Source organism: Narcine bancroftii, chromosome 5 (genome assembly GCF_036971445.1).
Source record: "Narcine bancroftii isolate sNarBan1 chromosome 5, sNarBan1.hap1, whole genome shotgun sequence".
Taxonomy (NCBI): Eukaryota; Metazoa; Chordata; class Chondrichthyes; order Torpediniformes; family Narcinidae; genus Narcine; species Narcine bancroftii.
Window position 1 is genome coordinate 207,047,506 of NC_091473.1, and position 22,009 is coordinate 207,069,514.

Genomic DNA, 22,009 nt, shown 5'->3' on the forward strand with positions numbered 1-22,009 from the left:
CTGTCATGCTGAACATTGGGACACCTCAAGGCTTTGTGCTCAGTCCGCTCTTAAAAGAAGCAGTGTATTTATTTCAACTTTGACTGGGATGAAAATGGAGGAACTGTTCATGATAGTAAAAATAAAACTGGAATAAATAGCGGTGCAGTGAATACAACAGTCCAACCAATAATAAAAACGGATCTACAAAACCGTCTATTGGGATGATTCAAAGTTGCTCACTTAGGACCAATTGCCATATCATGCTCAATTCACGTCCGGGTCGCTAAGAACGAGTTGAAAATCATGGAGGTCATAACACTGAACATCAAGGGTAAACATGGACTGTTATGAGAAAGGTCATATGTCCATTATTTCATCTTCTGGGCGTGTGTGTTTCTGTGTTTATGTGTACACTTCCGGCCCAGGGCCCGCGTCCCCCACTTACGCCCAATTAGCCTATGACCCCAGTACTTATCCCTATAAGCCTTTCCTGCCCATGTACCCTGCCTCATTAGCTGTTGTAGCTTAACTAGATTCCATCATTTCATCTGGTAGCTCTTTCCATATAACACCACACTGTGTGGAAAACGGTTCCACCGCTGTCTCTTTTAAACCTTTCTCCTCTCACCTTCAAACTTCATTCGCTCGATTTTAGACTCTTCTACTTTTGTAACAAGTCTGTTACCATTCACCCGTCATTATATTATATCCTACATGCCCCCATTCTGACTGTGTCCCTCTCTGCCTTGACAGCATAAGTATTTGTCTATATGCATTTTAAGTGTAAAATTTTAATTTGATTCCACAACCTTCTCTGGCAACGATTCACAGATAATAACACTGTGTATAAAAAATGTTTTTAATTAATTTGGAAGCAATAATGAGATAGCATTTGAATTATTCATTAACTTAATTGGGAAAATTGTGACACATAATCGTCAGTCATGTTCCATATTCTCCGAACAAACAATTACACTGTGCAGCCGTTTGGGGTTGAAATCGGCAGAGCCTCTGTCAAAATCAATTGCACAGTCCAGCGATTTTGTAGAGATTGATTCTGTCATAATATCTAATGCACCAAATGGAGTTTTTGCCAGTGTGATACACACCGTCTGATTTACAGAGGAGCAGAGGATGCATTAACATTTTGAAAGGACACGACAGTATCCATGGAACAGATTATGTAATGAGAAAGCATTTGATAGCATTTATACAACGATCTAAAATGTACGCGTCCTTAGAGGAATGCAAGAAAGGCGCTGACGATAACGTCAAGATGTGAGCTAATAATTTCCCATTGGTTTTAGATTCAATATCAATATTGGGACTTTCAGTGTTAAATCCTACGTTATAATAACAGCAATGCGGCTTCGTAGGTTGTATTAGTTCAGCAAAATCCGAACAACCTTTGAATGATAATAAATGCTAAAACGATCATGAATTTGTTGTCATATACACATGCATCTAAACTCTTACTTTCTGCTTCGGAATTGGTATTTATAAAAGAAACCTAATTAATGTAGCAACGGAAATTCAGGAGTCTAATCATTGTTGGAAATAAACAAATTCACAACAATCAAAGTCCTTCAGGCTCCACAGCTGAACTCGGAAAGGATCCCCCTTAACTCCTTAAGCCCTTTGCTCTTCGACTTGGTTTTAGAACCTTTGGCCGTTGCTCTTCCTGAGAATAGAGATTTTACAGAGATTAATAGGATTGGAGTAGAGCATAACGTTTCTCTAGATGCAGATGACCTTATACTCTTTATTTCAAATCCTGTGACTTCTATCCCAAATATATTAACTTTATTTGCTCCATGTATTCAGTTTTAGACCTATAAAATAAATTTGCATAAAAGCGAACGATGTCCCCTAAAGGGGTCTTTTTCAGGATACCTTAATTCTCCTTTCCAGATAGTGAAACACCATCTTAAATATTTGGGGATTATAATTACTAAGAATTACAAAACTTTATTCAGAGAAATGTTTTCGGTATTACTTAATGATAGTAAAATACGATTATTAGGATGATCACTTTTATTGCAATGACTGGATGCATCAATTCGATTCAGATGAATATTTTATCTAATATTTTTGTACCTTTTTCAATCTTTAGCTGTTTTTATTCTTGAATCCTTTTGTGATTTATTGGGTCCATTATCTCGTCGTATATATGGCAAGGAAAGCAACCTCGTATAAAAAAGGCTCATCTTCAAATGACTAAAAGCAAAATAGGGGATTATTACTACCAAACTTTAGATTTTATTATTGGCAACCACTATACGTAATTTACTCTTATTATTGTATTGTGATAAGTTAGCTGAACGCCCTTCATGGGTAGAAATTAAGTTGAATTTTTCTAATAAGACGTCTATGTTTGCTATTTTAGGTTCATTTTTACCTTTTAGTTTTTTTGTAAATTGACTATGAACCCGATTTCGCAGCATGATTAAGGATATAGACACAATTTAGGAAATTGTTTAGTTTTATAATTTTTCTCTTGCCATTCTAATTGTAATGATTTGGCTTTTACAATCCACTTTGTTAGATATAGGATTGAAATAATGGTTTAGATTATGTATTAAAAGTTTTAATGATCTTTTTATTCGAGGTAATTTTGATCAACTATCAGCAGAATTTAATCGTTATAATAGGTACTTTTGTAGATATTTACAAATTACACAATTTGTTCAGTCCAAACTTTCTGAAATTCCTTGAATCTCTGAAGTTAATATTCTTGATGTATTATTTTTATTTGGAATTTTCCCATGGAGGATTAATATCAAATATTTATACTAATTTAATGGATTTAAGAATGGCCAAATGACCAAGATTAAGTATGATTGGAAGTGTGATGTGAATAGAAAATTCTTGGATGTGGATTGGAATACAATTCTTAGTTTGGTTGCTGTGTCTTCATTTTGTGCACGATATTGTTTGTTACAATTTAAGGTGATGCATAGAATATATATGTCTAAAGTTAAATTATCTGGTTTCTCTGATATGGATCCATTGTGTGATAAGGGTTAAATTTGTTAAACTTCGTTGATTCGTGTCTTGGGAGTGTCTGAACTTAGAACATTTTTGGAAAGAAATTTTCCAAATTTTATCAACGATACTTAAGAATTCATTAAAGCCATTTCCTTTGATTTCTATATTTGCTTTTCCCCCCTCTTTTTAGAAGAGGATATATCCCTGTCCTCAATCCAGAAGATAATCTTAGCTTTAGCTTCGGTGATAGCTAGATGGCAAATTTTGATGAGGGGGAATGTCATTGTTTCGCCCACTCATATTCAATGGTTTCATGATATAATGTCGTGTTTAAGTTTGGGGGAAAAATAGATATGATATGAAAAATTCAAAGTCTGAATTTGATAAGATGTGGGACCCATTCATAGATTATTGTCAGAATCTAAGTTTTACGTGATGTGGATACTCGGGGGATTCCATGGGTAATGTCCGGGGCCGTTATTCTATTTTATTCGATTTTTATTTACAATATTTACAGATAAATTGCTTAGAGGGAGAGGGTAAATTATTAGAGATAATTTTTCTTTTTTTCTTTCATTATAAAGGGGGGTTTCACTAGAGATTATGGATCATATCACAAAACAATATGATCAAATCAGAGATGTATAAAATATCTTATATCAGGGAATATTATGTATATTATTTGCTTAATTTCTGTATTAAATATTGATTTTGGACATATATAATGCGAGCTATGTTTAATTATTTAATTGTTTAATTATTCTGCTTTGAAATTGATATCACGAACGAAATAAGTTAATGTAATAATTATGGCTCTGCTTCTGATTTTTAATTGATATGTGACATTAATATGATATGATTTGACTTATGTAATCATTAATATACCTTGTGTGAAGGGTTTTCGTTAAACTCAATAAAGAAAAATATTTTAAAAGAAAGGAAAATAAACTGTTCTTGAAACTATGTTCTTGATTTTAGACCTCTGCACTTTCTGCCCAAAGGTAGAAGTGATACGGTTTTGAGGGTTTTTTTGTGATGGTGGCTGCCTTAAATAAGATGGGTGGTTAGGACCTGTGATGGCTGTTTCTTGCCTTCTGCATCCTCTGCACACCCGAACACTTGAATTTCTGAGTCAACCTGTGATAATTTCCACAGTTCACCTGTAGAAGTTTGATTTATGTACACGAGGGTGGAACCATATAACTGTAGAACATTACAGCACAGAAACAGGAACCTTCGGCCCTATGCCGAACCATTTTGCCAGAAAGAAAAAGCAAGAAATTGCCAAACTAAATATAAAGTCGTCATCTCATAAGGTAGTTAAACAGTTGAGGCACCCGTGGAGAGAGTTCGTGGGAGCGATTCGAATGAGGAGAGGCTAAAAGGTATGAGTGTTGGGAGGAGGGTTCCATATTTCAAAGCATTTTGCGAAGCCAAAATGTAAGAGTTATTGCATGCTGCATTATATTGACTGACCAATAATCGTGCACTGAAAAGTGTGTTGACACGATCTCTCGTCCCTTCAATAATTACGTTAAATATATTATTTGTTTCAGCTCTGTACCAAAAGACGAGTCTAAATGTGATCCTTGTGTATCAAGGCGATCGATAGTGCTGCAATTCGTTCGATTTTTTTTCATGTGCCATTCGGAATTGCATGTTACATTCATTCCTTTGGGATGTGAATGTTATTGACTGAAGTGTCTGTGAAAATATGGTGAAATCAATTGATGTCATTCATGCTCTAGAATATAGGTCGAAATCCATTAATTGAGTTAAAATTGATTTAATGTCAAAGACATTGTTACATCACAGAGCAGCAGCAATAGAAATTCATCAGGAAAGTATTATTTTTAAAATATATTTTTATTATTAATTACTAATACACCTTATCTAACTTCTCTATATGTATAGCCCAACTATGCATGAATGTGATTAAATGTGTGTGTATGATATCCATCCCATTACAGCTTAGGCACAATTATGAGACGTTAATCCAATGTTAGTGTTAGAGATTCCAGTGTTGACACGAAGACACTCAAAATGAGGCAAGGACGTGATTCCTAATGAGGTGGCAGAGATTGAGAGACAGACTGCTGCAAAGTCCCGAAACCTTGACGAGTTATGTCTAGAGCGAATGTCTTTCAGACGAATAATACTCACAGCTCCCTTTTCCTTTCCAGGTGGGAACCGAAATAAATTACTTTCATAATGCTTCCTGAACCCAAACGAGGGTCAGTTCAAGTGACCTTTCATTTGGTCACTGTGTGGTACTCTAATTCCCCTTCAAAAGGACCCTTCCTTTCATCATGGTGGATATCAAAATTTTAAGCGAAAGGGAGAATCAAACAAATTGTCCATTACCACCACTCCAGCACAGTCTTCCTTCAGATCGCTGTTGTTCAAAGAGTTGTTCCTTTAAAATGCCTGCTCATCACACAGTATGCTATTCCTTTAAGTGTGTCTCTCGCATGTCTCTCCACACCTGTGTCTTGATAAAAGCCACATATTTATTCTCTACTTTTCAATAGTAGCGGTGGGTATAGCTTTACTACTTCCTGCCAAATTCACTTCTCTCCACAGTTGTGAATGAACACTAGCCCTCAATTTGTTAAACCTTAAAATGACAGTCGCACTAAAATTAAATGCCTCGAAATAGAGACCAAGTGCCATCAATCGATAGAGATCAAAATTATTGCCAATTGTCTATCATCCATGCGATTACAAAATTTGAGAAGGAACAAAGAACAACATTGATTGACTCCCAAAATATTTAAAATCATCCTGTTCTCGCTGTTTGCTAAATATTGCACTACTTACACCTAGTATTAGCTTATCTATGTAATAACTGTTACTTGCATTTACTTTGGACGAGCAAATGAAAGAGGAAGTTTACACTCTTTATATTGCTATCGTGTGTGTGTGTGTGTGTGTGTGGGTGTGTGTGTGTGTGTGTGTGTGTGTGTGTGTGTGTGTGTGTCTGTGTGTCTGTTTGTTTGTCTGTCTGTCTGTCTGTCTGTCTGTCTGTCTGTCTGTCTGTCTGTCTGTCTGTGTGGGTATGTGAGTGTGTGTGTACACATGTGAGTATACGGTGCATATACTTGAATGAATTGATGTGCGTGCTTTCTTTCATGTTAGTTTATCTATCTGCATCTGTGCATCGATATGTTCATAAGAATGAGGGGCGGTGAATGCTGAGAGTGAGGATGGTTCCCTTCGTATCTGTTAAAATGTTTTTGTTCGAGGGATGCACGCTGTGGGACACTTCAGGAGTTGTAAAGCTTACCTTTGGGAGAGGGACCAAACTGACGGTTAAACCAAGTGAGTTACTGAAACTTTCGTTTTGTTTATCATGTCTGTGCTGCCTAACGTTCAGGAAGCCTGGAGTAGTATATTTGAGAGTGGGAATACTTCCATGTGTATTAGCTATTCCTGTGCTGTGATCTTCTGTGTTTAATGGCCTCCCGAGTTATAACTATGTCTGGTATCTATCATCACAATAAACGTTCAATGACCATGAACTGTGAAAATTACCCATTCCCCATCCCTAGTGAACTCGACCGGTCATGCAAACACTCGAGACAGAAGTCGAATATGCAAATTTATTAGTTGAGCAATCTGTGCCTTGTACACTACAAAACGTGGAGTAAACTCATTAGATGAAGGAACGTGTCCAATCGTGACGGCAAGTAAGTCTACTCGCTCCATCTATTCTCAGAAGAATTCCTGACTCAGTTTGTTACCATTGGATTCGAAAAGTTATAGAGTACCCCACTAACTGGTAGAGATGTTACTCGCAGTCCAGTGACCCGAATTCGATGGTGTCTATGGGATTTGTATGTTCCTCCTGTAACCACGTTGGCTTCCTCGGGAACTTCCAGTTGTTTCCTACATCTAGATTAGGTCTGAGTTCGGAGGGTTATTTGGCCACTCTATATTGTCATCAGTGGAGGCTGAGGAGGACTTGATGGTTCTTTGAATATAATAGGTTACAGGGGAAATTAATGGCACTCGATTAGCCGCAATTGCCTTTCTCTTTGTCAAAAGGAAAAAATAAATTTGGCAAATTATCGCCAAGATGGTATGGTATTTGCTTGGCCTTGACGCAAAGGGCCAGATTTAAATTTACATGCTTTGTAGTGACTTGTCATCAGTGGGAGGCGGTATCGGCGATGAATGCCCAACAGGCATATTTTTACAAGGTTTCCTAATAAGCCATGTCCTGAATTGAAAGTAGATTTATTCACGATATCGAGTGTACATTCTTGTGCGTTAATCATACATATTTTCATGACATTAAATGCAATGCCAGAAGAATATTTGTGTGAAGGTTGGGGGTGTGATCCTGAAAAAAGCATTGACAGTTGACAATCTTCAAGTAGAGTTAAGGTCATTAGCAAGGAGTTTTAAAACATCTTTTCAGAAGGGTTTGCCCGGAGATTGGTGGTACTGGAGGGAATTTCAATGTTGTATGCTCCCTATCGGGAATAACAAAAACGAGTATTCAAAAACAAATGTACTTCGAATGTAATTGAAATAATAGTTCGCCTGGTACAATTATGTGATCCCATATTTGGTTGGATTGGAATCATAGTAAACAATTGGTTTGAGCTTTACTTTTGCCTTGAAGCGCAATTCTTGTGAAGCGCAAATGTCTATCATACCATGATTATTGTTGATCAAACATTCGACATTCTATTGCGATGCCATGCCCTGCCTGTAGAATTAACAGCACATCTTATGATGGATGTGCGATTGGAATCATCTTTAATGAAATGGGTCTTAAGGCCTTCTCTTCAGCTATGATATATATGCATGTCTGGAATATATGTATTTTTTTAACTATTTCGTCCTAACGTTGCTCTGGATGAATGTAACTTTGCAGTTAACGCCTCTTTCTCCACAACTAATAAGGACGAGTGAGTTATTGTATGGGTGATGGCCACTGTGTGGGTAATACTGGAAGCTATGAAAAGCTTATATTCGGACGAGGGACACAGTTGACGGTAATACCCGGTAAGTTCCTCAACATTCATGTCCTTGTGTATAATTCATGGAAAGGGTTTGTGTTTTCTTTATTGAAATAATACGTATAACATAGTTGAAAGCTTCCATGTCAATTTCATTGAAGATAAAATACCTAAATAGTTAATTAATGATATTTCAATGAATGGAGTAATTATAATTGTTTTTCTAAGACATCACCTATTTTAGGAGAACTGTCATTTGACCCGTCGGGGTTGTTAAATGGGCGAAATCAGAGTCCTAAAATTATCCAATTAACCAAAGCAATAACCTCCAAAAACCACGGTAGGAATTATGACCTAAGTGCTCACTAGGACCCCAAAGAGTCCTTCAAGTCATCGACACTCTCTCACGCGCTCTCCCTCTCACTCTCCCTCTCGTGCTCTCTCTCTCTCTCTCTCTCTCTCTCTCTCTCTCTCTCTCTCTCTCTCTCTCTCTCTCTCTCTATCTCTATCTCTCCCTCTTTGTCTCTAGTTCGTTCTCTCTCTCTCTCTCTCTCTAATTCTTTCCGTCTCTCTCCCTCTTTTTCTCTCTCTCTCATTCTTTCCCTGTCTCACTCCATCTTTCTCTCTCTCTCTCTCTCACTCACTCACTCACTCACTCACTCACTCACTCACTCACTTTCACTCACTCTCACTCTCTCTCTCTCCTCATTCTTTCCCTCTATCTCTCCCTCTTTGTCTCTAGTTAGTTCTCTCCCTCTCTCATTCTTTCCCTGTCTCTCTCCCTCTTTGTCTCTAGTTCGTTCTCTCTCTCTCTCTCTCTCTCATTCTTTCCCTGTCTCACTCCATCTTTCTCTCTCTCTCTCACTCACTCACTCACTCACTCACTCTCACTCTCTTTCTCTCTCTATCTCTCTCTCTCTCTCTCTCTCTCTCTCTCTCTCTCTCTCTCTCTCTCTCTTTCTCACTCTCGCTCTTTGTCCTTCCATGGCTTCGCTCCTATCTCAAGCTCTCCAAATATATAGGGATTGTTCCTACGTTGCTTCTGAAATACAACTCTACCATTTGGTTCTTCCTCAAGATGTGCTGTGATATGTTGGTACCTTTATGTACAGTTCCAAATTGGTTAATGTGACCCTCTCATAGGCGAGCATTGAATTGATGCCATCCACAGACACGGTGTGCAAATGCAGTGCAAATTGGATCAATTAGCCAAGTTTAATTCCTTTATATTGTTATGTGCAACTCCGATAAAAATAGAATTTAGGAAGTAGATTTAATTTAATTTTACCGTTTTACATGATTGATCTCTAAATATCCTAAAGTTAAAAATCAATCGATGACTGAATGATCACTACGAAACTAAACATCGCTAAGTTGCATTTGAACTGCTGGTTGCCAACTGTGTGAATGTTGATCAGTGATTCAATAAGTAAACATCTGGATCAGGCACAAATTTCACCTTCACACTGACTCTGTCACTCAATTCTGCATCTCTCAAGTTATTATCTTTCTGTCCCGTTTGTGAGTCTGCTTTCCAAATTTGCAAACCCATTCGCGTGTAAGAAAGCAAAACCCAGCTGCAACTACGTTGAAATCATTGAACTGAACAAAAAAATATAAAACACAGGTGACGCCATGACGAAGCGAGCAGAATTGCCGGATCAAAGCTCTAGCTACACCTGTTCAATCCTGCCTCACAATGAAGTTTGCACTTTATCTCCGTAACCATGTAGGTTTCTCACATCTTCACGATTTATGATTAATTGACCATTGCAAATTGTCCTCCGTGTCCGGGTGGGATCTTATGGAAAGTTGGTGGGAATTGGGGAGAATAAAATGGAATTGGTGTAGAATTGTAGAAAGGGCGTGATTGCTGGTCCGAATGCACTCGAATTTCTTATCGATATGTATCTTACATTGTTTATTACTCTAACGAAGATTAACAAATATATGTATTAAAACAACCTCTTGAGCTGAAAACTGCAGGAACTTTCAGAAGTCTTAGCCATCGGCTTACTCTCGCAAAAATAGGGAAAGGGTAAAATAGTGAATAAAATGTTGTAAGGGAAAATGGATAATTCGGACGATTTTAACAATAATGATCCAATATGTCATTCGATCTTAAAATTGTATTGTACAGACTAAAATCAGACGATAGAATCACTTTTCCTGAAAGCATTTAAACATCATGTTTAACGTTATTAATTATTTCTTCAATTGTGACAATGAATTCAATGTAAGAACAAAAATTGCTTCATCTGCGCAGACAGCCACCATTACATTAAAACAAAAACTTCTGAAAAAGAAAAATAGAGGCAATCTGTTATCTGCATATCAATATACCTCGAGAACCTTTTTGTAGCCTCGGTGAGCACTCTGTGAATGCGAGTGGTAGTATCCTGAGACTGATATTTGGGTCAGAGACTAAGTTAATCGTGGCACCGAGAAAGTTTTTCAAAACATCATTCTTCATTGCTGTCCTACTTCATTTAAAAAAAAAGATCAGGGGACATCTATGGAAAATTAATCTAGATTAACATTTCACGAATATGCTGAGTGTTCCAGTGTTTTCTCCTTTTATTTCAGATTGTCAGCGTCTGTGATTATTTATTTAGATTATTTTTAAATCTTGCTCTTTTATCAAAATAAAAACTACCAAATTCAGATGCAACCAAGCAGTGGTTTGACTCAAGATTCAACAGTCAATGACATCAATATACAGCATAAAGATCAGTGAGTGCATGTGTGTTTGTGTGTGGGGGGGTGCATGTGTGTTGTCGCTGTTGAAAGGGTACAGAGTAAATTTACAAGGATGCTGTCTCGGTTATAAAGTATGAGCTGGAGGCCGTGGTAGGCCAGGCTTGTGTTGCTTTCTTTGACTTTTGAAGCTTAAGGAAAGACCTGAGAAAATATCAAAACTTGTGAGACCCACGGACAAGATAGAGTGTCAGAATCGTTATCTCCTGGATAAAACGTTTAAATACTCTGGGACAGGCATTTAAGATGAAAGTGGGTTTAAATGAAATGCTCGAGGTTATATTTTTATTGACACTAAACGTAGTGGGTGCCTGGAACAAGCTGCCGAATAGTAGTAAATCCAGACATGACAGATGCATTTAAAAGGCTTCCCGATGGACACATGATGCTTCAGGGATGAGCAACGTTTGGATCATCAAGAAAAGAAGAGATATAGCCTCATGTTCGGCACAATTGGTTTGCATCGAAAACATTTCATGTGCCAAAATTGTTCATGCCAATATGTGGACCAGTTAGGCTATGCAAAAGAGGTTACACTGAAGTGTGAATTAAGTAATCATCGGAGATGTGCCAGGATAAAGGATAGAATGATAAGCTTTAGGTTCAATTTGGTGGAATTGTTCATTTTGACGTTGAAAGCATCCATCAACTATTGAGAAAATGTTGATCTACATCGAACACAACACAGAACTTCAGCCTACGATGTTATGTCGATTAATCTATAAAGTTTTTGTCAGGAAGTTAAACGATGTGTGAATGTAGGAGGAACTGAACTTATATTTGGAAAGGGGACCAGATTAACTATCGTTCCGAGTAAGTATTTATGTGTACTGATGAATGCAAGTCAATTTCTCGGTCGTAGCTGGATGTGCACGAATTAGTGAAATATTATTAACTTTAAAGAGTATCTCCAAATTGAGTTTACAGATGTTCCTTCCTATAATACCTTCCAGGGGTGTAAGCAAATTATGTGAATCCTGCCTGAAGTACTTATGGACTAGGGTAGCCATCAGGTGATTCTGGTGAACCTGGTAAAGAAATTTCTTCAGAAATAGTGTTTAAAATTGGAATGGTTATGCTGTCCCGAGGGGGTTTAACGACCATTCCAGAGATTACGAGTTTGTTGTCTAAGGAGAAATAGCAGAGACTCAAACTGTCTTCTTTAGATTGAGAAAAGTGACAATAAGTCTTTCGGAAACTTATAATGTTATTAAATGGTTTAGTAGGCTAAATGTACAATGCTTATTATGACTGAACCACGACTGGTTTTCGGACGCGCAGCAGGTTTAACAAAATAACTACAAAAGAAGTCAATCCGGTGGATAATTATTATATATGATTAGTTGCCCTTGTGCTGCAGAATATTCGAGGGAATTAAAATGGAAGCAATCAGAATATTACAGAGATGAATTCCCGAAGAGATTAAAGTTTAAAAAACGGCTGGAAGAACTCAGCGACAGAAGGAGTATCCATAGAAGATAGTCGAGTTCCGGGTAACTGACAATTTCCTTCTACAGATGCTACCTGACCCGCTGGATTCTTTCAGCAGTTTTCTTTCTGGTCTAGATTCAACCATCTGCAGCCTCTTCCACCTCCATAAACGCAAGGTTCTCTTTTAGTAGACCCACTCGGCACCATGGGAGCAGTCCCTCGAATATCATTATGCTAATATTTGGCCGAAAACCGTTTTAATCCACAACACCCAGTATGATAGTTTCAATTTTGGGTTCCATTTTATGCATTCCTGGTACATGATTTGTAAATCTGAATCCCAGAGTTCCATGAAAATAAGTAGGGAAGAGCGAGAGGGCCAGCCACTTGTAATAGTCTATGATAATTTTGAAATATATTGTAAATTATGAATGTAAATTAAAGGACGTTCTGTTGAACATAATAGGCAACATAATTGCAGATGGTAGCGAGAGATGTCCATTCCTGTAAATTAAGGTAGAATAGGGCAAGAAAGAGGACAGTCGGCAATGGTCCATATCAAAGATAAAGTGAGACAGCCTTTAAGCTGATGGTGTTTACGGGTCTAAAGTTTCTACATAAAATGCAGACCTCTATCTTGAATAACGACCTCTTTTTATCTTACTGCAACCAAAATCATTAATTCGAACAAGGGGCTCAAAATATGAATAGTATTGCTTTAATGGTGAAAATTCGTCAATCCCCTTGTGTGATTTGTATGAAACTTTGCTCTTTATTGAAATAACTGAGCAATGACTGAGTCTGATGTCAGGGAAGGTTTTTGTGATACGGAAGGAACCACTCCATTCACATTTGGAAGTGGAAGCCGGTTAAAGATCAAACCCGGTAAGTTACATATCAATTAACAGAATCGTCAACAGTAAATTATTCTATTATAGACTGAAAAGTTTGGTTCAGTAATTTTTTTTTAAATTACATCTATAAAATAAACATTAATCTTCGGCAGGCCATCGAGAGGATGCAGTGATATCCTGTTGCTTCACTACTCCTTTGAGGAACGGATGTCGTAGTTCCTAACACTGCTATTATTCACCGGAATTTGTGGAGACAACCCAGTGGAAAAATAAGGGAGCGGCTATTACAATGAAAAAAATGATTGGATGTCTGGAAACAACAATGTTTAAACATTACATCCCTTATTCAATGAAGTAGCTTAAGAATAGGCAACGTTTATGCCTTCAGATAATAGTACTCCCGAATTTTCATTTGGAAGCGTTTCCATTTGATTCATTGAAATTGAATGACTCTCGGTTCCCGGGTCTGAGTTGCGTGAGTTGAACTTGGCAAACTCATGTAGGTTCAGGACCAAGCTGTATGATCCGCAGAGATAATTACATAATCCAGACAGGAATCGTTATATTGCAGACTGCACAGGGGAAATCAGATATTGACAGAAGAAAATGGGGTTAATATTAAGAGTTTCTCTTTCTGCAGATGCTGCCTGATCTTCTTGGTGGTTTCGGTACATTCTGGGTTTTTTTTAATATTATTTTGGGTTTCCTGAAATCTGTAGTTCGTTTTATTAAATGAAAGGAACAATAGGGTATATACTTAAAAAAGGGCAAGTTATTTTTAATTGATGGATTTGAATATGTACATCACTGAATAGACTCGCGTTTGGATCAGGAACGAAGTTCACAGTGCTATCCAGTAAGTGTTTCAAATACATGTTCCCAAATATTTTCGACAAAACCTCGAATGTGTAGCGCCTCTTCTGAAGAAAAAATCATACAGAAATATAAAAATAGTGAACGTCAAAGAAACAAGGGCTGACGTGTATGCCACAGTATAAGATGCTTCTTGCCCATAGAAATAATGAAAAATCATTCAGTGTCGAAATTGTACCGAGAAGTTTAATGAGTAAAACGGGTTAGATCACATTTATTAATAAAATCGGATTTAATTGACGCTTATTATGCCAAAACCATGACGATAGGTGTTATGACATTTCTTTGGCATAAAAGTTCCGCTGTGTTGACTCTCACAGATATTAAATAGAATCACACAACAAAGTCTGTAGAAAGGATCCAGAAAATGAATGAAGATAAAATGAGGAGAGAGAGAGAGCAATTGTTGAGGTTAGTGCCATTTTGCGGGATGCCAATGCCGTTTCCAATAAGTTAGCGTTTGGATCAGGAAATAAATGAAAAGTGACACCCTATATAAGTGCTTCAGATCACAATTCAGATATTACTGGCCTCGTGTCCAATTTGTGGATTAGGTTTCACACAGCTACTTCAAAGCTCCAGTGAGCCATGTTCGATCCAGACCACCAATGCAATCTGTGAGCATTTTGCCCATATTCCCTGCGACTGGGTTTCCTGGGCGTGATCTGGTTTTGCGGGTTGATCAATTCATCAGTTCCTGCAAAAGGCCGCACTATGGCTGGCGAAATGGGGTTCAGAGAGTTGAGAGGCACGGAGTAAAGAATGGCTCACAGAGAAATAAGAGGGTGTGTAATACGCAAACATTCTTTTTTTAACGAAATAATAAGGAGACTAAGATTGGTGGTGTGTCTACAAATAGAGCGTGGACTCAATAGGCCAAATTGCTTTTTTTCTGGTCGTCGGTAAATTGTATGAACCGTATCTGAAAACTTTTTCCATAGATCACTGGACTTTTATATGTTCTCATTGAACTAAAATCTAAAACGCTATGTTGACAGATTAATGATTCATCGCGCCATAAACATAGAAGTTTGACTTACAGTTGTTCGTTACCAAGAATCGATGTTTTATTTACAATATCTGAAAAATAATGTATTGTCAGTGCTTTTTGTAAGGGGTCCAGACACTGTGTGAACTATGGAAACACCAACAAGCTGATATTCGGAATCGGAACTTCACTAATTGTACAACCCAGTAAGTCTGTAATTGCTGTTGTATATTTATTCTATGGCATACAAAAAAATAGTTGATTTATGGATTACCAATTAAGGCATTAAACGGGATAAGCTCAATTCACCTTGCAGCCGCATGGACTGAGTGTTCTCCAGTCTCCTTCCTTCTCCTTTGACTTCTTTCATTCATATCCACTTTCAATTTATCCAAGTACCAGGCGATTTTTATTCCCGGAATGGAGATATAGGAGTAATACCCAGTAGTTATGCACTGTAACAATAAATAGAGAGTCTTAAGAACATGATGTGAACTTTAAAAGATTATGCAAACGATTTATTCTTAATTGCTGAAAATATCAGCACTGTCTCTGAGCGTGTAAGTAAGATACATTGGTATAGTGCAAATGGTTGAAAGATGCAGTCCGCTGATTGTAAAAGAAAGATTACTATACGTAAAATGATCCGGGAGGAATGCGAGAATCATTTCAGAATAAAAAATAACTGTTGTGGACAGAGAAATAGAGTAAACGTCTTTCCCCGATGTTTTTCATCAGAACAGGTTCATTAAACAAATATTGTCCTCTTCCAAGGTATTTTACTGAAGTATGTCATAACAAGCTTCAGCTGGATTTCCGGTATGATAATTGAGAGAAACGACCCAAACCCAACATGTAAACGTTGCTTTCATGTATTCCGTATTAGTTGTAAGTATTGTGCAATGAATACATGCAAACGTAATAGCAATTTATACATCTGGAATCATGTTTGTTCAATACGCAATTATTTCGGAAATGTCCATTTAGTGAAGACAAACCATGATTCACTGGCATTACATGGAGAGCAATGGAAGTAACCAAAACGATAGAAGAGTTAAGAAGTTTCTATCTGAACCATAATAACTGCCCGGATGTTTTTGCACTGCAGATTAGCACTGTGTGAATACTGGTAATAACGAGCTAACGTTCGGCCCCGGGACAAAGTTAATCGTGATACCCAGTGAGTCCTTCAAACCATTTTTATCTCTATTCTCTTCGTAGTGAATTTGGAATGCATTGTGATTTATTCAAAGAGATGCAGAGATCCAGGACATAATGCATCTTAGGGGGGATGTAATGACGGAGTTTGATGGAATTAATGGTGAGTTTTACAATGGTGAAACTGTTATTCTAAACATATTGTGTGGCCTTGTATACAAATCATAACATCCATGCTACAAAGTGAAAATAGGACAATTAGTGGCATATTGACCATCGTAAGATGCGTTGAATACCAGTGTGAATATACGGTATTGCAATTATATTGGCTCCATGTAATATTGTCCCTTGATTACTATGTATAAACCTGGCCTTCCGAATTGGAGCATAGCCTATTAACGATAGTGGGAGCTCCATAGAATTTGTCCCAAATGATTCCTGAGCTTGAAGGTGTTTGGTGCTTCGGACTGATTCTGTTTTCTATTTTCTTGTGGAGCTATAAACAGGCGGGTCCATTGTGATTTAGACGAGTGAGATTTGACCATGGACTTGAAAGATTTGACACTCGTAATGAAAATATGCATGGTGTTTTATATGGGAATTATATGCCCCTCGAAGGTAGCTCAAACAGTAATGATGAAGTGCACAGAACAACAGAGGTAACATGCGTCCATCTGTAGAGTAGATTCTGTGCAGAAATAGGGCAGAGAAAAGAAGTGAAGCAAAATTAATATAATTGACGAACGAAGTTCATTGAGGTGGCAGATGTTGGGTAAGACTTTGTGTCTTTTATTGAGGGTACTATCTAATTGCCGAAGAGGCGTCGATTGGTGGTGTTTTGTGACGAAGGGAGGCAATGTGTGATATTAGGTGACGCTAACCCAATGACCTTTGCATGGAGGACCAGAGAGTAGAACACAATAAGTAAGACAACATATTGATCAATTCAATTTCCAATAACCCGATGTGCTGGCCGAAGAGACGATCAGATAGTGTCAGCGAGTACCCGAATTAAAGTTTTCTCCAATGTACGCTGGCATTTTTAATTTAATAACTTTTTTTTCTGAAGCCACAGAACCTACTTAGTGTTGTAAATAAAGGTTGGAAAAGTAAAATAGACCGTGAATATCATACGTCAGAAACCTTCATTTAAAGCACTAAATACGTTCTGTAGCTTCAGGAAACAACAATTATTAAATTAAAAACGCCAACGTAAATTGGAGAAATTAAGTCACAAGAGAAGGTAGTACTTGGAATCATTCTGTTGGTTGTTCGTGTTGAAATGGATTGTTTCTCACCGGGGGTGGGGGCATTCGTGTCAAACAACATGTGTTCCTTAAACCTCTTCACATGTGAGACACGATTTATGGAGTAGCTTTACTTCCAAATAAATACTGACCCTTGACAATCGCAATTAACAAATCACAATGCTGTATGTTTAATGAGATGGGAGAAAATATCATTTGGCAGGGGATTAATAATTTAACCCAATGCCCATTGCTACTTTCAAGAAAACTTTATATTGCAGATAGATTCTTCCACGTAACATGTTGTCCCAATGTGTTTTCGTTATGGTGATGGATATTATGTCCGTTCTGTTGATTTCCAGCTAACATTAGGGTCAGGAGCTGGTTATCCATAATACCTAGTAAATGTCTCAATTTATGTTTTTTATTTATTTTGAGCTGGAGGCTGACTGTCCGTTGTGTTGCGATTTAGAAATCGCAAAGAATACAAAACAAGAAATTGTCCAATAATTTGTGAATTAAATACTGTAGCCCGAAGTTCATTTCAGAAAACATGTGTCAATTCTATGTTGTTCATGAAATAAATTCTTGACATGAAAAGGGAGAAACAGCAGGAGGAATTCGGGTCCGTGAGATGTTAGTGCTCCTCTCAGTCAGCTATCCCCATGGCGTTTTTGTCGTGGATAGAGATACTGTGAGGATGCAGTTTACGAAAAGTTAACATTCGGCTCGGGAACCAAACTAACCGTAAATCCCAGTAAGTGTTTCAACTGGCTATTCTATGCCATTCTTCACCGTCGTTTGCTCCTTCTTTTTGGCTGTTTCTTTGCTGGTTTTTATCATGATGTCGGAAACTAAACTAATTTGAACCATGTGCAAGAATTAAAAAAAGGGGTTCATTATTTTCACCGGAACAGGATATGAATTGCATTTCAGTGCTTTTTAAGATGCTTATCTTGGGAAATTGTAACGTTATAGTAAGACTGGGAAAATGATTAATATGAATATTTATAAAAGGATGAAAGTTAAAAACAGACTTCATCAATTAGTCAGGAAAGCAATATCAATGGTTATGAAAATAATTAGTCCTCATCATTTGTATCAAAATTGATTTGTAAATGAACACAATATAAAATGTTTCAAGTATTATTTGTTAGGGAACATAATAACCGAGTAAGGAATTCGGGAGAATCGAAATGCAGTTTTCATGTGGGATGCAAAAGGACGAATGATGTTTGGCAGGGGAACGAAAGTAGTGATAGCTCCAGGTAAGTAAAATAATACTTAGATGAATGAAGCAACGAGAAATCGATTGTTGATCAGATGATAACATGTTCCATGTTAGAACTGTTCCCTAATATTTCTCAATAACATGCATGAAAATGCTCTTTGATGTTGAAAACAGAAAATAATAAATCATGTCTCATTAAAAAATATCGAAAATGCTAGAAACACTCAGCCGATCACACAGCGTCAGTGGAAAAATGCAATTAACGCTGTTATGTGTGTGATGCATAATCTCCAAAAACTCGTGTCTGAATTACATTGCTTTTACACGTTAATGTTTCTCTCTCTCCCCCCCTCTCTATCTATCTCTCGTTCTCCCTCTCTCTCGTTCTCTCGCTCACACCTCACTTTATCATTCTCTCTCCCTATATATATATATATATATATATATCTCACTGTATCTCAATCTCTATCATCACTCCCTCTCTCCCCTCTCTCCCCTCTCTCCCCTCTCTCTCTCTCTCTCTCTCACACACACACACACACACACACACACAAACTCACACACATGCGCGCAAAGACACTCGCGTGCGCAAAAACACTTATTATATCACACACACTTCCATGATTTACCTCTATCCAGCAGACTCTGAAAACGTGGGGTCTCTTTCTCCGAGATATTCCCTTTGACCTATCCATCTCCCACATCCAACCCGACAATGTACGGTTGTGGTTTTATTGCTCCCACCTCCGTGGAAGGGTCTTCCAATTGAAATATTAATCCTTTTCTTTCTTCCCCTGATGCTGCCTAACTATTGAGTGTTCCCAGCATTTCGTGTATTTTCTACAATTAAAATATTGTAGAAATCACTTGAATTATCGTGAAACCCTATCTGCAGTACACAACTATTCACTGTCCTGGCATCCTTAATTAATGAAGGGTGCTGATACCTCAAAAGAGCTAATGAAAGTATCCTCATGTCAATAACGAGCATGGACATGTGAGGAGGAATTTATAACTACTGAGCTTAAATTTAATAGATGGGGAAATGGTGGAGGCAGCAGAGTCCCTTGAACATTGAAGTGCAGAGGTCTTCAGATTCTGAATGAGAAAAGAGTCAAAACGTGACCGAATGTAGGCAGGGAGCCAATGTTCAATTGGCAGTCAAACCACTCATGATCGTATTAAATGTTGTTGCAGGACTAAATTAACACCAGCGGTATTAATATCAGCGGTTTTAATTGAGATACTTCATTAGCCTGTTAAGTTATCACCGCTTCTCCAACCCCCACCTCCATGAGTTCCTTCAGACCTGCTGAATATTTCCCGAATTTCAAATTTTCAACCGATGGATTTTTATTCTTGTTTTTCTTTTAAAATGCCGTTCTTTAAAAAAAAATTCGGTGAGATTTCTGATTCGACGGGAATCCTCTTGAGAGGACTAAATTTGCATAATCTGTATGACTGGTTGTTTTTTAAATGTTGAAATCCATGTTAAAAATCGATGTTCAAATGTTGTTAAAAGTGCTCGTCCATTAGATTCAGAATCCAAAACACCATCACCAGAGCTGGATTCTTCAACATGCTTCACACCGGGTCAAAAAGCAACAAGATAATCTAGCCGAGGTACCTGTATCGATTAATCTTTCGCTCACTTAAAATTATTAATTTCCGAAACTTAAACTGAAAGAAATTTAGACAGATGCACGGATAGAAATGATCAAGAAGATATGGGGCAAACACAGATTCTTAGGACAAGCTTAGGTAGAAAACTTGGTCAAAAGGGACGAGTTGACTGAAGAGCCTTTTTTGTGCTCTGAAGATCTGAGACGCTCAGAAAGGCAGGAGACCGGGAAGTATTTTCGTACTATTAATTGCTCAGGTTTTTGAAGTGATGGTTGGCACTGTGTGAGTTCTGGTTACAACGAGATAATATTCGGATCTGGAACAAAATTATCTGTGACACCAAGTGAGTGCTATCCGCTTTGCCATCACCAATATTGTTTGTTTTTCGTTCTGAATTTATAAATTAACATTTAAAATGCAGATATTGAAATTAAAATATAATTGATGGAAAAGTTCAGCGGATAAGTCCATGTCTGTGGAAGATTTTCAAGAGATTACTTCGAAGTTAAGCTTTGCTTGACTTGCTGAATATTTCCATCATTTGCTATTTTCTTATCAAATCTGGTAGTCCAGATTGCGTTGGTAAAGCACCTTAGAGGATCCCGTTCCTTATCGCACTCATGTTGCAGATATCTAAAACTTGATTCCTGAAGCAAGCATTGTTGGGCGCTGAAATAACTCCCAGGTGGATGGATTTTTTTTATTGTTACGTAATAAAACAGAAGTAATGATACACGAAATTGCATTTAGTCTGCAGTAAGGCAGGCAAAGGATCGTAATCAGTAAAGGTTTAGTGGCGCCCCTTATAGTGAGATAAAAATAAACTAAAAGAGTCCCTTCAGAATCAACGGCTGACCGGGGTTTTATCTCCAGCGCTCCTGTCGCTTCTGCAGTCGGTTAGATTTGTCCAAGCCATGGCACCCGAGCTCCAGATCCAAATAAAAAGGGACAAGAATATGCTTTGGATAACCCGTGTATAAACTTTGGATAACGGACAAATCTATTGAGGCCGTTTTTCTGTCTTTACATGCATTGTGAGTTCTAACTAGAATCCCTTTGACTGGGAACCGGGGTATTTGATAAAGCGATTGAGGAGGGCACCGTGATAAACAGGCATATTCACTGCAAAAAAACTAAAATTGTTGGAATAATGCCACAGTGAATGATTTATTTCCATTGAGGAAAATACCTCCTTCCGGTGTTTTTGTGCCGGTAGATAACACTGTGTAGATGCTGGCGGAAGTTATGGGAAGTTAATGTTCGGAGCAGGGACCAAGTTAACCGTGACACCAAGTAAGTGTTCAAAAGCTCAATTATCACTTCTTCTTGTCCTCATACCAAAATTTAGATCTGGTTCCCGTCGAATCAGAAATCTCACCGAATTTTTTTTTTTAAAAAGGACGACATTTAAAAAGAAAAACAAGAATAAAAATCCATCGGTTGAAAATCTGAAGTGCAGGGAATATTCAGCAGGTCTGAAGGAACTCGTGGAGGTGGGGGTTGGAGAAGCGGTGATAACTTAACAGGCTAATGACAGTATCTCAGTTAATACCGCTGATCCTCATATCCTTCTCATCCCAGGTTCGATCATAACCTCGGACAATGTCCAGGTGTGGAGCTTGATCTGGGATCCCTTTAGTATACTGACACCCTGAATGTCAGACCTGCGTGTTGGCTGGTTAATTGGATGCTATACATTGCTTCAGTTGTATAGATGAGATTCTGGGGAGATGATTGGTATGTCAGATCAATTCAAGTCGAATCAAGTTTATTGTATTCTGATTGCACAAGTACAACCAGATGAAATAGCCTTCTCTGGTCTCCGTGAAAATCAAGCAGACACGCAACTAGACATAGCACACAGACATACAGATGAACAATACATATGCAGGAAAAGTACTCTTTCT

The 22,009-nt window shown here is 37.8% G+C and overlaps 1 protein-coding gene across 5 annotated transcripts in view; it reads left to right on the top strand.

Annotated features, from left to right (window-relative positions):
• The window catches only part of LOC138764641 (M1-specific T cell receptor alpha chain-like), an 814,651-nt gene that overhangs the window by 726,964 nt on the left and 65,678 nt on the right, over positions 1-22,009 (top strand). The window contains exon 1 of one of the 5 annotated variants that reach the window (XM_069940826.1): positions 6,157-6,291. The exons of 1 other annotated variant lie outside the window; for it this stretch is intronic. In XM_069940826.1, the coding sequence (XP_069796927.1) occupies positions 6,162-6,291 (130 nt within the window). In that variant the 5' untranslated portion in view covers positions 6,157-6,161. Of the gene's footprint in view, positions 1-6,156; positions 6,292-7,865; positions 7,987-16,124; positions 16,165-21,336; positions 21,396-22,009 lie in introns of those variants that run through there. 3 more of the 5 variants (XM_069940829.1, XM_069940833.1, XM_069940835.1) reach the window with 3 other exon arrangements.